The 20685-nt window shown below is 46.3% G+C and overlaps 2 protein-coding genes across 5 annotated transcripts in view; both read left to right on the plus strand.

Annotated features, from left to right (window-relative positions):
• LOC310660977 (uncharacterized protein) overlaps positions 1 to 20685 on the plus strand; it is a 776342-nt gene that overhangs the window by 653404 nt on the left and 102253 nt on the right. The window lies entirely within an intron of this gene.
• On the plus strand, positions 786 to 11561 carry LOC310660895 (uncharacterized protein). Of its 3 annotated transcripts, XM_083406377.1 has the most exons (4): positions 786 to 860; positions 7206 to 7253; positions 8592 to 8773; positions 9699 to 11561. In XM_083406377.1, exons 1-4 carry the CDS (start codon positions 790 to 792, stop codon positions 11414 to 11416), a joined length of 2019 nt encoding a protein of 672 aa, XP_083262503.1. In that variant the 5' UTR covers positions 786 to 789; the 3' UTR covers positions 11417 to 11561. The 3 variants fall into 3 exon arrangements, with proteins under 3 accessions (XP_083262503.1, XP_083262504.1, XP_083262505.1); XM_083406378.1 differs by lacking the exon at positions 7206 to 7253; XM_083406379.1 differs by lacking the exons at positions 786 to 860; positions 7206 to 7253 and adding an exon at positions 7636 to 8252.

Raw genomic sequence — 20685 nt, forward strand, 5'->3', positions numbered from 1 at the left:
ATAGCAGTAGTTATTATTATTATTATTATTATTATTATTATTAGTGTTGTTAAATTACACTGATCTTTTAAAAAGGAAAAATAGTTTGAAAATAATAATAGTAAACAACTGTTGGTTGGATCCCGAAGGACATCTAGTCCCACCCCCTGCAATGCAGGAATCTTAGCTAGCCAGCAACTCTCCCCCTGGCTTTGCGACAGGCAAAAATCCCACCGGAGAAGTTTCCCCCGCCAGCCCCTTCCTCTCCCTGCAAGGAAAGGAGCTGCACCTGCTGAGTTTCTGCCTTCCCCCAGTGTTGCAAGGGGAGTAAATACGACAAAGGGGGCGATCTCCCCGCCGCCGCCTCCTCCTCGAATTGTCGAGTTGGAAGGGACCCCAAGGGTCATCCAGTCCAACCCCCTGCAAGGCAGGAATCGAACCCACGGCCCGGAGATCGAGAATCTCCTGCTTTAGGTACGGAGCCATTTGCTCCAAAGGGACAGGTGTCTCTCTCAAGTACCCTCCTAATATTGCAACAGACTTTCAGTCTGCTAGTGAACAGGTGAAGAAGAAGAATTTTAGTTTATTATTTATACCCCACCCATTTGGGGGCAGGTACGAGGCTGCTGTCTCGATGGCCTCTGAGCCGAGAATCACAGAGCACTCTGCACATGCCCTGGACATCCGATTCGGGGAGAGAGGGGGAGCGCAGAGCTGCGAAGGGTTAGACGGAGCTGGAGTCCTAGAGAGGACAGGAAGTAGAGACAGCAGGGGGCAGGTCCTCCAAGCAGCTCCCCCCCCCCCCCCGCCATGCGCAGTCCCTTCCGGTATCTCTGGTTTCCTCCACGAGCTGCCTCGGTTTCCCTTCTGGGAATAATCCGGTGAGTCTCCTCTCTCTTCCCCCTTGGGGTGCCCATGGGAGAAGGGGGTCCCAGGGCTGTGTGTTCTGCTTCTGAATTGCAGGGGGAGACCCCCCCCCCAAGTCTGGGAGAAGAGCGTCCTGCTCCCAATTCCTCTCTGCCAAGCCAGGGAGGGGGCGAGTTTTCGGGAGGTCTCCAGCTCTGCTCTTCCTTTGCACCCAGGCGCTGCTTCCTCTTTGGGAGGGAGGGAGGGAGGGCATGCCCAGAATCCCCCTTGCAATGGGGGAGCCCCTGCCAGGCCCTCCTTGGCTCCTGGCAGAGCCTTTCCCCCTGCCAGATCCTCTTCCAGATCAGCTCAGGTCTCTCTGGGCAGGTGCATCGCCTGGGGCTCCTTCTGGGCTGCTGCTCTCCGTGGAGAAAAGGAGAAAGCCAGAGGAGAGGATTTCTGAATTCTGGTGCTGGAGGAGACTCTTGAGAGTCCCATGGACTGCAAGAAGATCAAACCTCTCCATTCTGAAGGAAATCAGTCCTGAGGGCTCACTGGAAGGACAGATCCTGAAGTTGAGGCTCCAATACTTTGGCCACCTCAGGAGAAGAGAAGACTCCCTGGAAAAGACCCTGATGTTGGGAAAGATGGAGGGCACAAGGAGAAGGGGACGACAGAGGATGAGATGGTGGGACAGTGTTCTCGAAGCTACAAACATGAGGGAGGCAGTGGAAGACAGGAGGGCCTGGCGTGCCCTGGTCCATGGGGTCACGAAGAGGCGGACACGACTAAACAACAACAAAGAGGAGAGGATGGAAAGCCGCTTTAAGGACCCCAAGATCTTGTCCTGAAGGGGGTGAGGCAATGCAGGGAGGAGAAGGAGGGGGCTATGGGTGGCAGGTCTGCCAACTTTTATCTCTCTGATCCCAGAGTGAGCTTTCAAGGATGTTCCTCCTTCCTGGAGTTTCTCTGCCGCTGCTTCTGCTGGTAGAAAACAAGCCAATAGCCTTGGGAGTCACCAGGCCACCCATCCCTTTCCGAAGGAGAAACACGCCAGTCTAGTCTTCCATCTTTGTAGCATCATCTGTATTGTTAAAGATGACACAGTGTTTGATACTTCTTCTAAAGTTTGGTTTTGGGAATCTGTTATAGCCCACAATGTTTTATTCAAATGTTCAAAGACTTGTTCTGTCAAAGTTGCTGACAACAAATGCAAGCGATAGCTAGATTCGAAATCATTCCCCATCATCTTTAACACTTTCCATTGTAATCCTCCTAATGTTGGCAATTTGTTGGCATTCTTCTCTATGTCCCAATAGTTTGCCACACCCACCCCAGTTCCAGTTCCTCCCCAATATTATATCCATCAGATCTCTCTTACTTCTTTTCCAAATTTCACTTTTTCCTTTAATAAGTTTTAGCAAGGGGTTGGTATATTTTACACAATTTGGTTTATATTTGGACACATTGAAATATGTTAAATTTAATTTAATGTTCCACTTGTGCAGTTTTGGGTTAACTATGGCTTCCTCTGGTTTATGCCATAGTTTCATAATTGATGGGGGGGGGGTTATGAATGCCCTTGGTTACTTTGGCTATCTGAAACATTGCATAACCTAATTTTCGTGCTTTGTTAGTATTGGGATCTTTACATTTTCCTTCTGTGTTATTTTTCAACATTCCTTGCATGAGGATCATTTGTATATGTATCCTACAATTAAATTTAACAAAACCGTTTGCATTGCAATTAAACTGTAGTTGGTACAATTAGATCTAGAATGTATAAATGCGCGTTTATATTGTGGTCTTTCCCATCCTGGTAGGCTATGATTTCATTGTTTAGAAACCAGAACCTTCACAACTGGTTCTTTATCTGTTTCATTTACCAACTCTCTTTTTTAAAGTTGCTACTTCTACTGTGGGGGTCACCATTATGAGGTTTCCATCCAGTAACCGGGTTTCTATAGTCTCTGGGTTCTCATATTTTTCATACCTTTTTATTAAATTACTAAAACTTTTTATCCAATTGGCATCTAAATTATATTCAAACTTTTTATCCAGTTAAACCACAAACCTAGTCTTCCAACAATGTCAATTCACTTATGTACAGTGGTGCCTCGCAAGACGAAAAGAATCCGTTCCGCGAGTCTCTTCGTCTTGCGGTTTTTTCGTCTTGCGAAGCAAGCCCATTAGCGGATTAGCGCTATTAGTGGTTTAGCGGCTATTAAAGGCTTAAGGGATTAGCGGATTAGCTGCTAAAAGGCTATTAGTGGCTAGTAAAGGCTTAAGGGATTAGCGGATTAGCTGCTAAAAGGCTATTAGTGGCTTAGATCAGCTGATAAGCGGCTTAGCGATCAGCTGTTAAGCGGTTTAGGGGCTTGGGGAAAAGGGGGGAGGGGGGAAAAAACAGGAATCGCAAGGCATTTTCGTCTTGCGAAGCAAGCCCATAGCAAATTCGTCCTGCGAAGCACCTCCAAAACGGAAAACCCTTTCGTCTAGCGGGTTTTCCGTCTTGCGAGTGATTCGTCTTGCGGGGCACCACTGTATTGTGAGCATGGCTGTATTGTTAGACCTACACACTGCTCCAAAAGCTTTTGTGTTTTATCGTACCAAAAAGTTACATTGTCCTGTTGGTCATCTTCTAGAACTATAATGCATTTGCATTTCTTATTCACATAAGTTTCGTTTTCTTCCACAAATGGACACCAGCCTACCATGCTTATTAATAGGAATAGTCCTATTATCCTTCCGCTGCAGTGTGAATTTGAAATCATTTTGCTTCCTTTAAGGTTCAGGTCACTTTTAAAGGTTCTATGCGTATGGGCCCGCCCATAACATTTTCTTGTTCAAAATTTGTTTTAACTCAATTTCTTCCTGTTGTTGTTCAGCGTAAAGGTAAAGGGACCCCTGACCATTAGGTCCAGTCGTGGCCGACTCTGGGGTTGCAGCTCCAGCGTAGGGTATAAGTATTCCACACTTGTCTCCTTCACACTGATATAGTAGTCCAAGGATCAATAAAAATAACAGAATTCCAAATGCATATATCAGCCACTCCATTCCTGTAAAGATAAAGCACAGTTACGCTTGTGCGGCTTTCCACAATTTTATCTGATTCCGGTGTACCCATTTCTGTTTTTCTCCCATGTTAATCAAATAACTTACAGGGTAAATAGAATCCATGACCACAAATGGACCTTTCCACTTTGGTCTCAAGGCATGCTCTTTTGGTCCCAAATGTAAATACTCTACTTCACTTCCAATGGGTATCATTTCATTACTGAGTTGTGGTTTAATCTGTTCCTCCACCTGTAACATTTCTTTTATAAGTTGTCTATACTTTCCCCTTTGTTTTAGGATTTCCATCCACTGTTCCTCTCTACTTTCTTCAAATTCATGAGGGAATCCTAAATTCATTCTGTTTCCATGCAGAATCTCATATGGACTGTACCCATATTTTCCCGTTGGACTGCTTCTTATAGCCGTTAACACAAGCTGGTACTGATCAGTATGATCTTGCCTTTCTTTTAGCATTTTTACTTCTTGTTTTGTTTTCTTCACTAGCTGATCTGCATATTGGTTCCCTTCCTGTAACCAATTTGTTACTTCTTTGGGGTGTGCTTTTATCCAAGCAATTTTTTCCCCTTCTCATTTTCTTTTAACAGTTCCCATGTCTGTTTCCACTGCACTTTGTGTTTTCAATTCATTTCTATCAGTGTTTTTAAATTCACCTTTTGCCCCCAAATTCAAATATTCTGTTACTCCTCTATATACATATTCACTGCCCATTACTATATATGTCTCACCCTCTTGATGTTTTTTTAGGAACATCAAAACTTCTAAGACAGCCTGAACCTCAGCCTCTTGTGCTCCAAACGAATTTTCTACTAATCCCATTCTCTTTTTGCCATGTGGGATTAAACCATGCCAAGCTGTTTGTCTCATTCTTGCTTCATACCACGAGCCTCCATCAGTAAAGAACACATCTTACCCCGACCTGGCCACAGTGATCCATGCGATGGTCATCTCCAGGCTTGACTACTGTAATTCGCTCTACGCGGGGCTGCCCTTGAAGCTGTCCCTGAAACTCCAGCGGGTGCAGATTGCTGCAGCGAGGCTCCTCACGGGGTCTCTGCCATGGGAGCATATTCACCCAGTGCTTTTCAAGCTGCACTGGCTCCCGGTGGAGTACAGGGTCAGGTTCAAGGTGCTGCTTTTGACCTTTAAAGCCCTTCACGGCCTAGGACCCTCATACCTACAGGACCGCCTCTCCTGGTATGCCCCACGGAGAGCCTCAAGGTCCATAAATAACAACACCCTAGTAGTCCCAGGCCCTAAGGAAGTTAGATTGGCTTCAACCAGAGCCAGGGCCTTCTCAACACTGGCTCTGGCCTGGTGGAACGCTCTGCCTCATGAGACCAGGGCCCTGCAGGATCTGATTTCTTTCCGCAGGGCCTGTAAGACAGAGTTGTTCCGCCTGGCCTTTAGCTTGGAGCCAATTTGATTCCCTCCCTCTCTTTCTTTTTTCTTTTCCTTCTCCTCCTGCGAGGAGGCTACATTTTAATATTTTAATGTTCCAGTATTTTAATGTTGTATTTTAATTTTGTTTTTAAGTTGTAATCATTCAACTTGTTTTTATTATTGCTTGTAAGCCGCTCTGAGCCCGGCCTTGGCTGGGGAGGGCGTGGTATAAATAAATTATTATGATTATTATAATTATTATGCTTAGCTGATCTAATCCTATTTTTCTTCTTTTCAAGTCCACATTTTCTTCTATGCACATATGGTGCCCTGTGCCTCTTATTACTGCTAACCTCAAATCAGGATATGTCCCACACCCTTTTGATTCAAGAATACTGTCCACTGATTTATTTTTGTTGAGCTGACACCTGGCATTTTCCCTTGTAATATGTATTTTAGCACTCCATGAGTACTTTGTACCGTAACTGGGGATATTTCTATTAAATACTCCCACTCCTCTAGAGCCCACATGATTGTGGCTGCTGCTTTTTTGCACTCATTGTATTTCTTTAAAGGGTCCTCCAACAGTCTACTCGCATAAGCTATGGGCTGCAATTTTTTCTCTTCATTTTTTTGATACAGTCCTGCTGCCACGGTCTCATTTGTCCAATAAGGACATATGTAAAACATTAGTTCGTTTTTAGGCTGCCAAAGTTTTATGCTTCTTTTTACCCACAATTTTAATTCTTCAAATTTTATTTTATTTTTACATTGCCCGTCCCATTTCCATTCCACTCCCTTTTTCAATACCCGGTACATTGGTTTAGTTAACTCTGCATAAGCTGGAACATGGGGTTACACAAATCCAAAAGCTCAAAGCAACATCCTTAATTCCTTTAGATTTTTGGGCTCACCTGTATTACATAAGCCTTTTATTGTATTTTACTCAGTTACTCTGCCTCCACTTTCTAGGCAAATTCCCAGATATTTTACCTGTTGTTTTGCAATCTGAGCCTTTTCCAGGTTTACTTTAAACCCAGTGTCCCTTATTAATGCCAGCACTCTCCTGGTTCTTCTATCTCTTCCATTGTTTTAGCCACCACCAGGATGTCATCTACATAAGAAGTTTCATGGGGTCTATCTTCAGGCCCCAGATCATCTAACATCTTTGTTACATAAGAATATGCTATTGCTGGGGCATTGTGAAATCCCTGGGGCAATCGAGTGAACGTATTTCCTTTCCCTCAAATCTAGCTCTACTCTCTTTAGGTCAAAGGTAATGCAAAAAAACAGTTTGCCAAATCCAAGACTGAGTAATAACAAGTGTCTGCTGATGTTTGAGTTACTGTCTCCATCCTGTTCGTGACACCATTTAGGTCACCAAACCGTGGTAAGTTTATCTCATTGAAAGTCCTTTAGCATGCGGAATATTACTTGTCTCTCCGGATTTCAAAACAACAAAGTTACCACGGTTTGGTGACAGAAGTGGAGGGCAAGAGAATGTCTGTTGGAATCTCCGCTACAATCGAGCTGGAAAAGCTCATCCTCCGGTCGAGTCCTCCACCGATGATTAACAACCTGAGCCTTTGAGGAGGCTCCAGGTACGTTCCCCATTCAGCAGAGTATCAAAGCAGCATGCGGAAGGGACGAGAAATACGAGCTACATTGCAAAGAGTTTTATTTCTAGCTAAGCAGACAGAAAAAGAAACATCCTCTCTGTGAGAGCAGAGAGACAACTAGAAAACAAAGGAACAGGAAACCAGTAACATCACATCCGTCTTCTGTGAGACTTCCAACAGCCTGGAATGTCTGGTATGCAAAACAGAGTCTTGTGACTCCGAGCTTTGAGCACAGTGGCAGAAACAGAAACCAAGAAGGTCCTCCATGGCTAAATTCCCTCCCTCCCACATCTCTTCCTATAGGCAGAGAGGAGATTGCTTTCTTCTCTCTCCTTGGCAAAAGCTTCCTCGGTGTCCCTCCTGGAATCTGGTGAGTCTCCCTTCTTGTCCCCCTTAGGGTGTCCTAGGAAGAAGGGGGTCCCAGGGGTGCAGGGAGGATACATGGGGGTCCCTGTTCTGATCATGCCTGGTGGGGGGAGACCTCCAAGTTAGGAAGCAGAGGATCCCCCCTTGTCCTCTCTGCCAAGCCAGGGAGGGGGCGAGTTTGCATGAGGTCTGCAGCTCTCTTCTTTCTTTGGATCCAGGCGCTGCTTCCTTTTTAGGGAGCTTTGGGTCAAGGAAAACTGGGCATGCAAAGAAACCCCCTAATGTGAAAGCAAATTTCAGATCTATCCTCAGGAAATGCTAAACAAGGATAAAAGACTCATTCTCCCAACCCTATGGGACAAATGAGGAGGGATTATCAGTCACTGGGTGGCTTGTACTATTAACAGAGGACATGGAACGCATAAAATCCTTCTTCGTTGACTGTAATAAAATTCTAACCATCCTGAAAGGTACTTGTAAAACCTTCTGAAAAAAATCTAGCAGAGCGTCTGTGGGTTTTGATAAACAAAAAATGGAAATTGGTGGTCTCAAAAGAGGCTAGTTCTATCAAGCTACCCTCAGCCTTTGGGAATCTTGTCACAAGAGGAGTGTAAAGCTCACCTCTGGAGATTTAAAGGGTATAAATGCCTGGTGTTCTTAAGAACACTACAGATTTAGGACATGTGGAAGATCTATACTTTGATGGCTCCCATGCCAGGGTGGGGGCCACATTTTGAGACTGGAGACTTGCGAAGATGGTGTATAAACACAGACAATATTTAAGGAGGAGTGGTGTATTCGTCTCATGATATTTTAAAAATGTGGCGTCACCAGCTCCTCTGCTTCCACATACAGATTTGGTCCCCATGCAACCCCTGACAGAGGCAAATAGGGCCACAACATCTGCCTGGCTTGCAATGAGAGAACTCAAAGAGTGTGAACTGGGCTCTCCATACAAAGCACCTAGCATGGGGACACCTACATGTAATAGCTACTTGTCGATTTTCTGCCCATGCTCTGCGGTTGCAGTTTTTAGGATTGGGGACAGGGTGGTGACTGGTTTTGCCACCAAGTTCTGTCCATAAGCCACACTGAGTTGAATAGGATCTACTCTCTTGTCACTAATGTGCAGGCCACGCCAGCCTTAGGAAGTGGAGTGAGGAGCAACCAGGTGAAATTGGAACCACTGGAGATGTTTAGAAAAAGGGCTTCTGTTGGGAAGGGGCTGCCCCATTTGTACTTCTCCAGGGGCAGGGGAATATCTAGGGCAGGAGAATCCCTGCAGGACCTCTGAGGCTCCCTTTGCTTCTTCCTCTCTCCCAGGCTCCTCGACTCCTCAGGAAGGATGAAAGAGACGGATCCTGCAAAGCTAGCGAGGATGGAAGGGGGAAGATGGACGGTTGACCTGGTCAGGTTGTCTTCCGCATCCCTCCCCACAACCTCCGAGCGTTCCCTCCCAGAGAACTCTGAGAGATCTGGTGACGTGGATGGATGGAGCTGGAGAGGTATTGGGGCTTGTTCAGCTTGGGGGTGAGGGGAGGCAGACAGGCGGATGGAGATGGAGAAGGGGAGCACCTTTTCAGGCTCCTCCACCTGCCTGTCTGAACCTGCCTGCCTGAACCTCCACTGTTTGGAGGGAGACCAACAGCGTCTGGGATTCTAACATCCCCACTGTGAACCCTGAATGGAGGGATATCAACTCTTTCCTCTGTGAATGTTCTCCATCTAGTCATGCCTTTTTAAACAAGGACCAGACTTGTCTGAACCTCCAGGCCTTCTTCAATATTGGCTTTTAGGGAAGTTGAAATAACTTCTGTGAGGTCTGTTGTTTTGGCCTCTGTTTGCATTTGACTGACCTCGGAGATGGGGTGGATTCCAGGATTGAGCCAAACAAAATATATCCCAGATTAAAGCCAAGCAATATGTCAGTTAATACTAATAAACAAAGGCAGTGAAAACTATAGTAAGGCCTCACACCTGACTCTCTCCAGTTCTTCCTCTATCACAAGCATTTATTAACTTTGTTCAATAACGGATGTGAACCATGTCGCCTTCACTCTGAGTGGGGTTTGGGTCCAGGACAGCGATGCAGAGTTTGCATGACTTACACTAACATGGCAGTGCATTGCTTGGGGGGGGGGTCAGGTGTTGGATTTGATGCTTCTGTGTCATATGCGCACCTGTCACAGTATGCTGGCAGTGTGGCCCCACTGGTTTCAAGAGTCAGGTGCCCCGCAGGCATGCACAAATGCTGGGGGGGGGGGGTCAAAGATGCCACACATCGACAATGACATTAAGTTAGACTCCAAGGATGTCTGTTTGAGGCTGAAACAGCACTCTCAAGTCTCGCGGGGGGACGGGGGACTTTGTTCAATAATCTGGAGCGCCATTTCTTTCCGAGGCTCTAATTAGCTTCTCTTTTCATTGCAGATGGTGAAGAATTGGAAGAGAAGCACAAGGGGGACCAGAACAGAATCCACATAGCAGAGAAGTCATATAAATATTCAGAGTGTGGACAGAACATCCGTCAGAGCTCCCAGTACACCTCCCATCAAAGAAAGAGCTTCGTTAGGAGGGATGGCTTCACTTCACATGAAAGAACAAAGAGTAGGGAGAAATTGTATCAGTGCAGAGAATGTGGAAAGAGTTTCACTCGGAAGGGCAGTCTCTCTTCCCATCATAGAATTCATACAGGAGAGAAACCCTATAACTGCATGGAATGTGGAAGGAGCTTTAGTTACAGCCACCACCTCACTTCCCATCAAAGAATTCATACGGGGGAGAAACCCTATCATTGCTTGCAGTGTGGAAAGAGCTTCAATCGGAAGGATCATCTCACTTCCCATCAAAGAATTCATACGGGGGAGAAACCCTATCAGTGCTTCGAATGTGGAAAGAGCTTCAGAAAAAGTTCCCATCTCAGTTCTCATCAAAGAATTCATACGGGGGAGAAACCCTATCAGTGCTTCGAATGTGGAAAGAGCTTCAAGGAGGGGGCAACGCTCTCTTCCCATCAAAGAATTCATACTGGAGAGAAACCTTATAAGTGCACAGAATGTGCAAAAAGCTTCAGCCAGAAGGGTAGTCTCACTTCACATCAAAGGATTCATACAGGGGAGAAAACATATCAGTGTTTGGAATGTGGAAAGAGCTTCCGGAAGGAGATTAAGCTCACAAGCCATCAAATAATTCATAGAGGGGAGAAACCTTTTCAATGCCATGAGTGTGGAAAGAGCTTTCGTATCCGGCTGAGTCTCACATTCCATAAAAGAATTCATACAGGGGAGAAACCCTATCAGTGCTTAGAATGTGGAAAGAGCTTTAGTCAAAGTGCACATCTCACTTCCCATCAAAGAATTCATACAGGGGAGAAACCCTATCAGTGCTTCGAATGTGGAAAGAGCTTCAGTCTCAGCCATAGTCTCACTTCCCATCTTAGAATTCATACAGGTGAGAAACCCTATCAGTGCCTGGAATGTGGAAAGAGCTTCAGGGATAGGTCTAAGCTCTCTTCCCATCAAAGAATTCATACAGGGGAGAAACCTTTTCAATGCCATGAGTGTGAAAAGAGCTTTCGTCAGAGTTCCAGTCTCACTTCCCATCAAAGAATTCATACTGGGAAGAAACCCTATCAGTGCTTGGAATGTGGGATGAGGTTCAATCAGAAGGATAGTCTCACTTCCCATCAAAGAATTCATACAGGGGAGAAACCTTTTCAATGCCATGAGTGTGGAAAGAGCTTTTCTCAGAGTTCCAACCTCACTTGCCATCAAAGAATTCATACAGGGCAGAAACCATATCAGTGCTTGGAATGTGGAAAGAGCTTTCGTCAGAGAGGTGATCTCACTTCCCATCAAAGAATTCATACAGGGGAGAAACCCTTTCAATGCCTGGAATGTGGGAAAAGCTTCAGTCTCAGTCACAGTCTCACTTCACATCAAAGAATTCATACAGGGGAGAAACCATATCCATGCCTAGAATGTGGGAAGAGCTTCAGTCACAGTAGCGGTCTCACTTCCCATCAAAGAATTCATGCAGAGGGAAGACCAAAAAAGAAAAGTAATAAAGCAAAAATTATTAAACAACCCATACCAAACACAGTTGAATGGGAAACACCAAAGATCTGTTCAAGAAAATTGGAGATATGATAGGAACATTTCGGGCAAAAATTACCATAATAAAGGACAAAAGTGGTCAGGAGTTACAGGGAGGAGGGGGTGAGTATTTGATCCCCTGCTAAATTTGCCAGTTTGCCCTCTGACAAAGAAATAAGCCATCCTTAATTTTATGGTATGTTTTGTCTTCTGGGTTTCTGGGGGTTTTCTTGTTGTTGTTCTGTCTCTCACAGCTACAATAAACCTACCGTTAAAATTATGGACTGGTCATTTCTTTGTCAGAGGGCAGCGATGGATAATTTTGGGAATATATGCTCCCAAAGAGAGGACATCTGAACTTTATAAAGGGGATATAAACTTTATAGGGAATATAATGTTAATGGGAGATCTAAATGGGGCCGTTTCATTAGGTTAGGCAGGATAATATAGAAATTGGACACAAAAGGAGGGGGAAATGCCTAATTCCTTTTTGTAGATGACAACAAATGAGTGGACTTATGGAGACAAACATCCATTAGACAAGGAATATACATTTTATTATAATGCTTAAAACTCAACAAGTAGAAGAGATCGGTGTGGGCAACAAAAGAACTGGCTCTTTTGTTCGAAAGTGGAAATACAACTGAGAACAATCTAAGACCACTATTCAGTAAAGGGAACAATTAACACAGAGAAGATGGAGACTAAATGAAGCTTCCGGGTGGGGGCTAAGCTCACTAGCCATCAAAGAATTCATACAGGGGAGAAATCTTTTCAATGCCATGAGTGTGGAAAGAGCTTTTGTCACAGTTCCAGTCTCACTTCCCATCAAAGAATTCATACCGGGAAGAAACCCAATCAGTGTTTGGAATGTGGGATGAGGTTCAATCGAAAGGATAGTCTCACTTCCCATCTAAGAACTCATACAGGTCAGAAACCGTATCACTGCTTTGAATGTATTTTCCAGTATTTTCCGGTTTCTGTCCTCAAGACTTTAGCCATGACATTTTACCCCTCTGCCAGAAGAGCATCTTTAGCTCCCGAGTTTCTGTGGCAACACTTTTTGGGATGTGGTTCTTTGCAGGCACAATTGTATTCAATAAAGGCCTATCTTTCCACTTGGACACTTCCTCCTTTTCTTTTGGTTTTCTGCGGGTAACCTCCAGTCTAGGATTCTCTTTTTGAATTTCTCCTACATACACATGACTGAAATAAATAAATAAATAAATAAATATGAAAATGATTTATAAGGAGACTGAAACACTAAAATTTTTGGTAGGAACAACAATTCAAAAAATGAATCAGCGACAAATTTTAAAACATATTTTTTTCATACTGTGAAGTTCATTTTACAGGTGGTTGGGGGGGCATTATTCCAAAGCAGAACCCATCTTTTTCACAGGATCCTTATGAAATTTGGGGATGTCTGCATGTGATCCCATCTCTACAGCTCACATATATACACTGCAGAGAAGGTGGCCGGAGCCTGAAAGGCGAAAGCATTGGCCTCGAATGCAGGCCTCAGGGATGCTTCCCCTCCATGGAGACCTTCGGAAGGGACCTCCGAGAAGGAAGCCAGGGCAGATCAGTCCCTGGACCTTGGAGGCAATTCCTAGACTATTCTGGAAAAATGTGTGATGGAAATGACCGGGGGGGGGGGCACATCATTAAAATTGTTAAATGTTACAAATATTCTGCCTGAATTTATCCTTTCAACTTGACAGCTCAGGGAAGATACTTAGCTTTAAAAATATAAAATTACCTCCTTTGCCAGTTTCATCCATTTCATTGCCCTTGGAAAAAGGACTCTTTCCCCTGCCACCTCTCCAAGTGTGAAGACATGTATGTTGTTGTTGTTGAGTCGTTCAGTCGTGTCCGACTCTTCGTGACCCCATGGACCAGAGCACGCCAGGCACTCCTGTCTTCCACTGCCACCCGCAGTTTGGTCAGATTCATGTTTGTAGCTTCGAGAACACTGTCTAACCATCTTGTCCTCTGTCGTCCCCTTCTCCTTGTGCCCTCCATCTTTCCCAACATCAGGGTCTTTTCCAGGGAGTCTTCTCTTCTCATGAGGTGGCCAAAGTATTGGAGCCTCAGCTTCACGATCTGTCCTTCCAGTGAGCACTCAGGGCTGATTTCCTGAAGAATGGAAGCATTTGATCTTGCAGTCCATGGGACTCTCAAGAGTCTCCTCCAGCACCATAATTCAAAAGCGTCAATTCTTCGGCGATCAGCCTTCTTTATGGTCCAGCTCTCACTTCCATACATCACTACTGGGAAAACCAGTACTGGCTTTAACTATATGGACCTTTGTCGGCAAGGTGATGTCTCTGCTTTTTAAGATGCTGTCTAGGTTTGTCATTGCTTTCCTCCCAAGAAGCAGGCGTCTCTTAATTTCGTGGCTGCTGTATACACACCTCCTAACCCAGAAGATATGTATACACACCTCCTAACCCAGGAAATGCCCAGAGGTGACAATTGCTGGGCTCATTGTTCTCCCAGGGATACCAGATCTCATCACCGGACTTGCCTCAGGTTCCAGACATGCAAAGGAGGTTCTGTTGTACTTTTGGGTGGTGGGTACTTAAGACATGCTTGCCTATGCTAATCTTATACTTGGGTGTTGTCCAGACACATTTGCCAATGCTAATATTGTGTAACCCTCCCCCTTCTGACATTTTAGCGATGTAGCAACGATGTATTGATGATTCTGTGCAATGTATTGATGATCCCCCCCTCCTGCCGCAAAAGGCAATCAGGCCGTGTTTGTGGCCTAGCCGGGCCCGCGATGTCCTCCCGGGTCAGCAGGGGCCCTGGGCCGGCGGTAAGCGATGCCTCTCCCGCCGCCGCAAAAGGCGAGCAGGCCGCACTAGAAGCCCCGCTGGGGCTCAGGCCAGCAGCCAGTGGCAGAGCAGTCAAGCTCCCTCCCACGCTGCGGACAAAAAGCCGAAAAGGCCGCAACGTGCCCAACCGAGCACGCCAAAAATGCGGCCTAGCCTGGCAGAGGGGCCAAATCTCTCCCCCCCCCCCCATCCAGGCAAGAAGGCCGGCTACTTACCTCAATCCAGCCGCCTGGACACGCTTCTGATATTGATCCTGATCTTGAAAGGAAGAACAGCAAAAGAGGCTTGAGCAACAGAGTCATCCTCTTTTTTTTTGGCCTTAGGCCCACCCCCGGCCGGCCGTCCATTGTCCTCCCTGGCCAAGGGCAGGTCAAAGGCTGGATCAAGCAGGTAGGTGGCACCCACCCAGGTGAGCCCCGCTCGGTGCTGCAAACCCCGCCCACCTGTGGGGAAGGGAGGGTGGATATTCTGGGATATGGTGTGAAAGTTTTAAAAGTTAATGTCGCCCCATGCTCAGAGTTCATACTGCTATTTGAACCTGTTGCGCAACAATAAAGGATCTAAGTCTACTGACTGCTGTTTTGCTCCAAATTACTTGGCTGGAATTTCCTTCTTTTACTGACCGCATGGACCAGTGGGGGACTTGTACCCCAACGAGCTGGGTTGCTAAGTAATCTCTCAACCCAGAGTTTTCTTTAACAGAGGCCATATAAAGTTCCTTTCCCCATTTTCAGGAGCCTGATCTCCATTTGGGGTTCCTCCGTCCGCACCCCAAGGTTCCTCCAAGGCCTTAGGAAAGGAAACTGATGTAGGCTCTGGTTGCTCCCCAGGGCCCTGCAGGGGATTCAGGCTGGGGGGCGGCTGTCTCTTCCTCTGGCCATTGCAGCCCCCAAGAAGCCTTGGAAGAAAGGCAGGAGACCCTCAGCAGACAACAGCCAAGCTCGTTTCTTCTCCAAAATGGCTTCCTCTTCTGAGGCCGCTTGCCTGGCCTCTCCCAATGGAGAGGCCTCCTCTGTTGGGCAAACATGGCGAGGAAAGAGGCCGCCCTGTGGAGGCAATGCCATCATGGCAGGAAGGCAGCTGAGGATACCCCATGAGTGCTGGCACCCAAAGGTGCCACCCTCCTTCAGCCAGGAGGAGAAACCCAGAGAGTGTGGGACCCATGTGGCCCACGGGGGAGCCATGGCATCTCTGGGAGCGGCTGGGGCCTCCAGAAGATACAACATGGTGTTCCTGCCAGTTTCAGAAAAGGGCGGGAAATGCCATATCCTGGCCCTGCCGCCGCTGTGGGCTCCCCCTGGGCCTGCCTGGCCATGGGGTGGGGGGAACCCAGCTGACCCCCAAAACAATGGGGGAAAGAGGAACAGGAAGAGAATGAAGGAGAAATGAAGGAGAAGCTGGAAAGGGGAGCAGCCAAGAGGGAAACTCAGGAGGAAAACTCCCTCAGGAAAGTGGGCGAAGAAAGCAGATTGGCCAGCTGTCCAATGCAGAGGCTTCTGATTGGTGCAGCCCCGCTCTGGGGTGGGAAATGGGGTCAGATGGTTCTGGGAGCCCAGTATAAACTGGTTTTCTGGCTGGAAACCCAGGGAAAGGATGGCAGGTGTCCCTCTTGCTTTGAACTGGTGTTGGGAGTCAGGAGGGAGAGTCCCATGGTGAGGGGCTGCCCCCCTTATCAACATGCACCCCCACCTTCCTGCGCTTCCATGCCTGCCTGTGGGGCTTTTATGGGGGGGGGGGCTGTTAGACAAAAACTGTCCAGGGGCTCTTTCCCAGAGGGATTCAGATGTCTCTGTGAAAGAAGGAGTCACAGTACTGCACGGGCAAATACCCCCCAGCTCATGCTGAAAAGAGGGAGTGCGCATTCCAGTTCACATCACAGATCATTTTTAACCTAAGACCGTCCGAATATCCCTCCTCTAATTCCTATTAGTTAAGAAATTGCACTTTACAGGCTTCCCGCAAGGCCTTCTTCATTTTTGCTCCTTAATATGTCCCCCCACCTGTTATATACATTACCTGATCATTCAAATTAGCCATTTCTCCCACAGAGGTGTGTTCTGTAATATTCATGAAGCGTTAGAGCATGCGCACTCATTCTTCAGCTGCCACCTGCTATTTCTCCTTGTTATCTCGAGTCACCTCTTAACTGTAAATCTGTCCCTCTTTCAAGGCAAACCACCGACTTCTGACACGTTCTTCCTTTAGTTGTAACATCAGCAAGGAAAGGAGCCTCTGAGGGAGTATTCCCACTTGTCGTGTCCAACATCTGCTTTGTCTCATCTGTTGTGAGACCTGAAACAACTCAGGTTGTCAAGATCAACCATTCTCCGAAGGGACCCCCTTCTTTTGGGTGTCGGTTGAAACCTTTTGCAAGCAGAGGTTGAAACAGAACCTCAGTCTTTGAAGGCAGGCATGCTCGCTTCTTTCTCCAATGCCTTCCACCATGAGAGGAACGCAATGGGGCTGTGAGAGAGACCCCCCTGCCGCCCCTTTGTCTGAGAGCCCTCCTTTCTGCTCCCCTCACAAGAGGGTCCCCGTTGTGTCTCTCCGCGTCTCTGAGGGACAAGCGAGGAGGAGCCCCTCCCCCCGCTGCTGCTTCCCCTCAGCGGCTCGGAGGGCAACGACTTTTCCCGCCTTTTCCCAACTGCCCGCCTTTCGAAATCTGAGCCTCGCCTCAGTTTTAGGCGCCAAGGAGGTCAGGCTGCAGTATCCCTGGGCTCCCTCGTTTATAGAATAGAATAGAATAGAAATTTATTTGTCATTGTCCATATATACACAGTATACACAACAACGAAAATCAAACACCCACCCAAAGACCGGCTTCACATACACATTTGCACGTACCTCCAACACTCTCATCCCATTCAGACATAATCTATAAAACATACATAATCCAGAATATAACATGACCTATTAAAAGCATATCGTGACCTAAACCCTATCTCATTCCTTCCTACTCCCTGCTTGCTATTTCTTACAACTGGCCCTGAGATCATTGTTTAGTGCAATCAGAGCTCTTGGATAGAAACTATTCAGAAGGCGTGTGGTTCGTGTTTTCATTGTCCTATATCTTCTGCCCGAAGGCAACAGTTCAAAGAAGTTGTGAGCAGGATGGGTGGGATCTCTCAGGATATTGTGTGACTTCTTCAAAGTGCGAGACGTGAAGATCTCATCCAGGGTTGGTAGCTGGAGCCCTATAACATTCTGGGCGATTTTTGTTATTCTCAGTAAAGCTTTTTTATCCGTTTCAGACCTGCTTCCATACCACGATAATATACTATAGGTTAAGACACTCTCGATGGTACTGTGATAATAGGACAGGAGTAGGTGCTGAGATAGATTCAGTCCCCTGAGCATTCTCAGGAAATACAACCTCCCCTGCACCTTCCTCACAACCATGTTAATATTTGCAGTCCATGAGAGGTCCTCAGAGATATAAATGCCCAGGTATTTAAAACTACCAACCCTCTCCACCTCCTCGCCATTTATGTGCAATGGTAAAAATACACTTTTCTTTCTCCTAAAATCAACTATGAGTTCTTTGGTTTTTTTGGTGTTAAGCATAAGATTGTTTTCTTTACACCATTGAATTAACCCCTGTACTTCTTTCCTATAAGCAGTCTCATCGTTCTCACTAATGAGCCCCACCACTGTTGTATCATCCGCAAATTTGATGATTGTGTTGGACTTATACAGTGGGGTACAATCAGATGTGTACAGGGAATAGAGAAAGGGACTTAGCACACATCCCTGAGGAGCTCCTGTGCCTAATACTAGAGTAGAAGAATAGTAAGGTCCCATTCTCACTGTCTGCTGCCTGTCCGTCAGGAAATTCCTTACCCACAGACAGATCTTCTGATGTATACCCAAACTGATCATTTTAAGAAATAACCTGTCTGGCAAAATTGTATTGAAGGCAGAACTGTAGTCCACAAACAACAGCCTTGCGTAGGTTCCCTGTCGTTCTAAGTGACTCAGTACAGTGTGGACAACGATGGAAATGGCATCATCAGTAGATCTATTTCTTCTGTATGCAAACTGGAACGGGTCTAGAGTGGATGGAAGACCAGCCTTAATATGATCTAGCACCAATCTCTCGAAACATTTCATAACGACAGATGTTAGAGCTATTGGTCTATAGTCATTGAGAGATACCACCACTGACTGCTTGGGGACTGGCACTATAATCGATGTCTTCAGACAGGTAGGGACAGAACCCTGCGACAGGGATAGATTAAAAATGTCCGTAAATACACCAGCTAATTCTGCAGCGCAGTCCCTAATTACCCGTCCCGTGATTCCATCCGGTCCAGCTGCCTTCCTAATGTTAATGCACCGAAAGGCACGTTGTACATCAGAGGTCTGTAGTAAAAATGGTTGTCTATCAGTAGTAGCTTCTGATGATGTGCTGGTAGCCAATGCTGTAGTGTCAGTAATTCCAGTTCCCACCTCCAAGCGACTAAAAAATTGATTCAGTTGATCAGCTAAGTGCGCACTGCTGCTAGCCAGTTCGTTTTTAATATTTTGCCCTGTAATTTGTCGCAGGCCTTGCCATACTCGACGAGGGTCGGAGCTCTCAAAATGTTTTTCGATCCTCCGGCAGTACATAGCTTTGGCGTTCTTAATGCCCTTTTTCAATTTGGCTCTGGCTTCTCTATACTGTTGCGCATCACCAGAGTGAAAAGCAGCATTTCTTGCCTTTAACAGCAAATACACATCCCTGTTTAGCCAGGGCTTGTTGTTAGGGAACACCCGTATTTGTTTGGTGGTAGTGACGACATCGATGCAGCTTTTAACGTAGAACAGTACTGTTGAAGCGTATGTGTCCACATTATTCCCCACAAAAAGCGACCACTCGGTGCTCCGAAAACAATCTTGAAGTTGTTCAGATGCACCTACTGGCCACACTCGTATCTCTCTAATTGATGGTCTAATTCTACGTTCGAGAGGTCTATATGATGGTATCATAAGTAGGGATATGTGGTCTGACTGCCCCAAATTGGGCAAGGGCTTGGTCTTGTATCCATGCATGATGTTACTATATACTCGGTCCAGGTTATTTCCCCCCCTGGTGGGACAATCAACATACTGGTGGAACTTAGGAAGCACAGTCCTTAAATCGGCTCGGTTAAAATCACCAGCAACCACAAATGCTCCATCCGGGTGGGCCCGCTGCTGTTTGCTAATAGCAGTTAGCAGGTGGCCCATAGCTGTAGTAGTGTTTGCATCGGGAGGTATATACACCGCTGTTATTATAACAACATTAAACTCACGTGGCAAATAGAAAGGGCGGCACTTCACCACTAGGTACTCCAAGTCAGGAGAGCAATGCGTGTCCATTTATCCATTATCTGTGGATTTCTTCTAATTCGCCCTCATTTCTCTTCATACCTCTCGCTTTTCAAGCTTCTCGCTCTTTAGAAAGGCTGTAGAAACAATCCCTTCACCACTGCCTGCATCCCTCCCAGCATTTAAAAGTCCGATTTCTTTTCATTTGCTGTGTATAATCCTAACACCAGGATCTTTTATTCCTTCCTGGCAATGTCACTTCCAAACCAAGAATTCTTCCCTCACAGTCCTTAAACATCCACTTTGGGGCAGGCATAAAGAACCTCAACAACCTCAGATATGCAGATGACACAACCTTGATGGCAGAAAGTGAGGAGGAATTAAAGAACCTTTTATTGAGGGTGAAAGAGGAGAGCGCAAAATATGGTCTGAAGCTCAACATCAAAAAAACGAAGATCATGGCCACTGGTCCCATCACCTGGCAAATAGAAGGGGAGGAAATGGAGGCAGTGAGAGATTTTACTTTCTTGGGCTCCATGATCACTGCAGATGGTGACAGCAGCCACGAAATTAAGAGACGCCTGCTTCTTGGGAGGAAAGCAATGACAAACCTAGATAGCATTTTAAAAATTAGAGACATCACCTTGCCAACAAAGGTCCGTATAGTAAAAGCTATGGTTTTCCCAGTAGTGATGTATGGAAGTGAGAGCTGGACCATAAAGAAGGCTGATCGCCGAAGAATTGACGCTTTTGAATTATGGTGCTGGAGGAGACTCTTGAGAGTCCCATGGACTGCAAGAAGATCAAATGCATCCATTCTTAAGGAAATCAGCCCTGAGTGCTCACTGGAAGGACAGATCGTGAAGTTGAGGCTCCAATACTTTGGCCACCTCATGAGAAGGGAAAACTCACTGGAAAAGACCCTGATGTTGGGAAAGATGGAGGGCACAAGGAGAAGGGGACGACAGAGGACGAGATGGTGGGACAGTGTTCTCGAAGCTACAAACATGAATCTGACCAAACTGTGAGTGGCAGTGGAAGACAGGAGTGCCTGGCGTGCTCTGGTCCATGGGGTCACGAAGAGTCGGACACGACTGAACGACTAAACAACAACAACAACAATTACTGAGAGGCTCTGGCACCCTGCACAGTCATTTTAAATTATCCATTGATGGCACCACTCCACCGAGT

This window comes from Podarcis tiliguerta, assembly GCF_965153285.1.
Source record: "Podarcis tiliguerta genome assembly, chromosome: 12".
In the NCBI taxonomy this organism is placed as follows: Eukaryota; Metazoa; Chordata; class Lepidosauria; order Squamata; family Lacertidae; genus Podarcis; species Podarcis tiliguerta.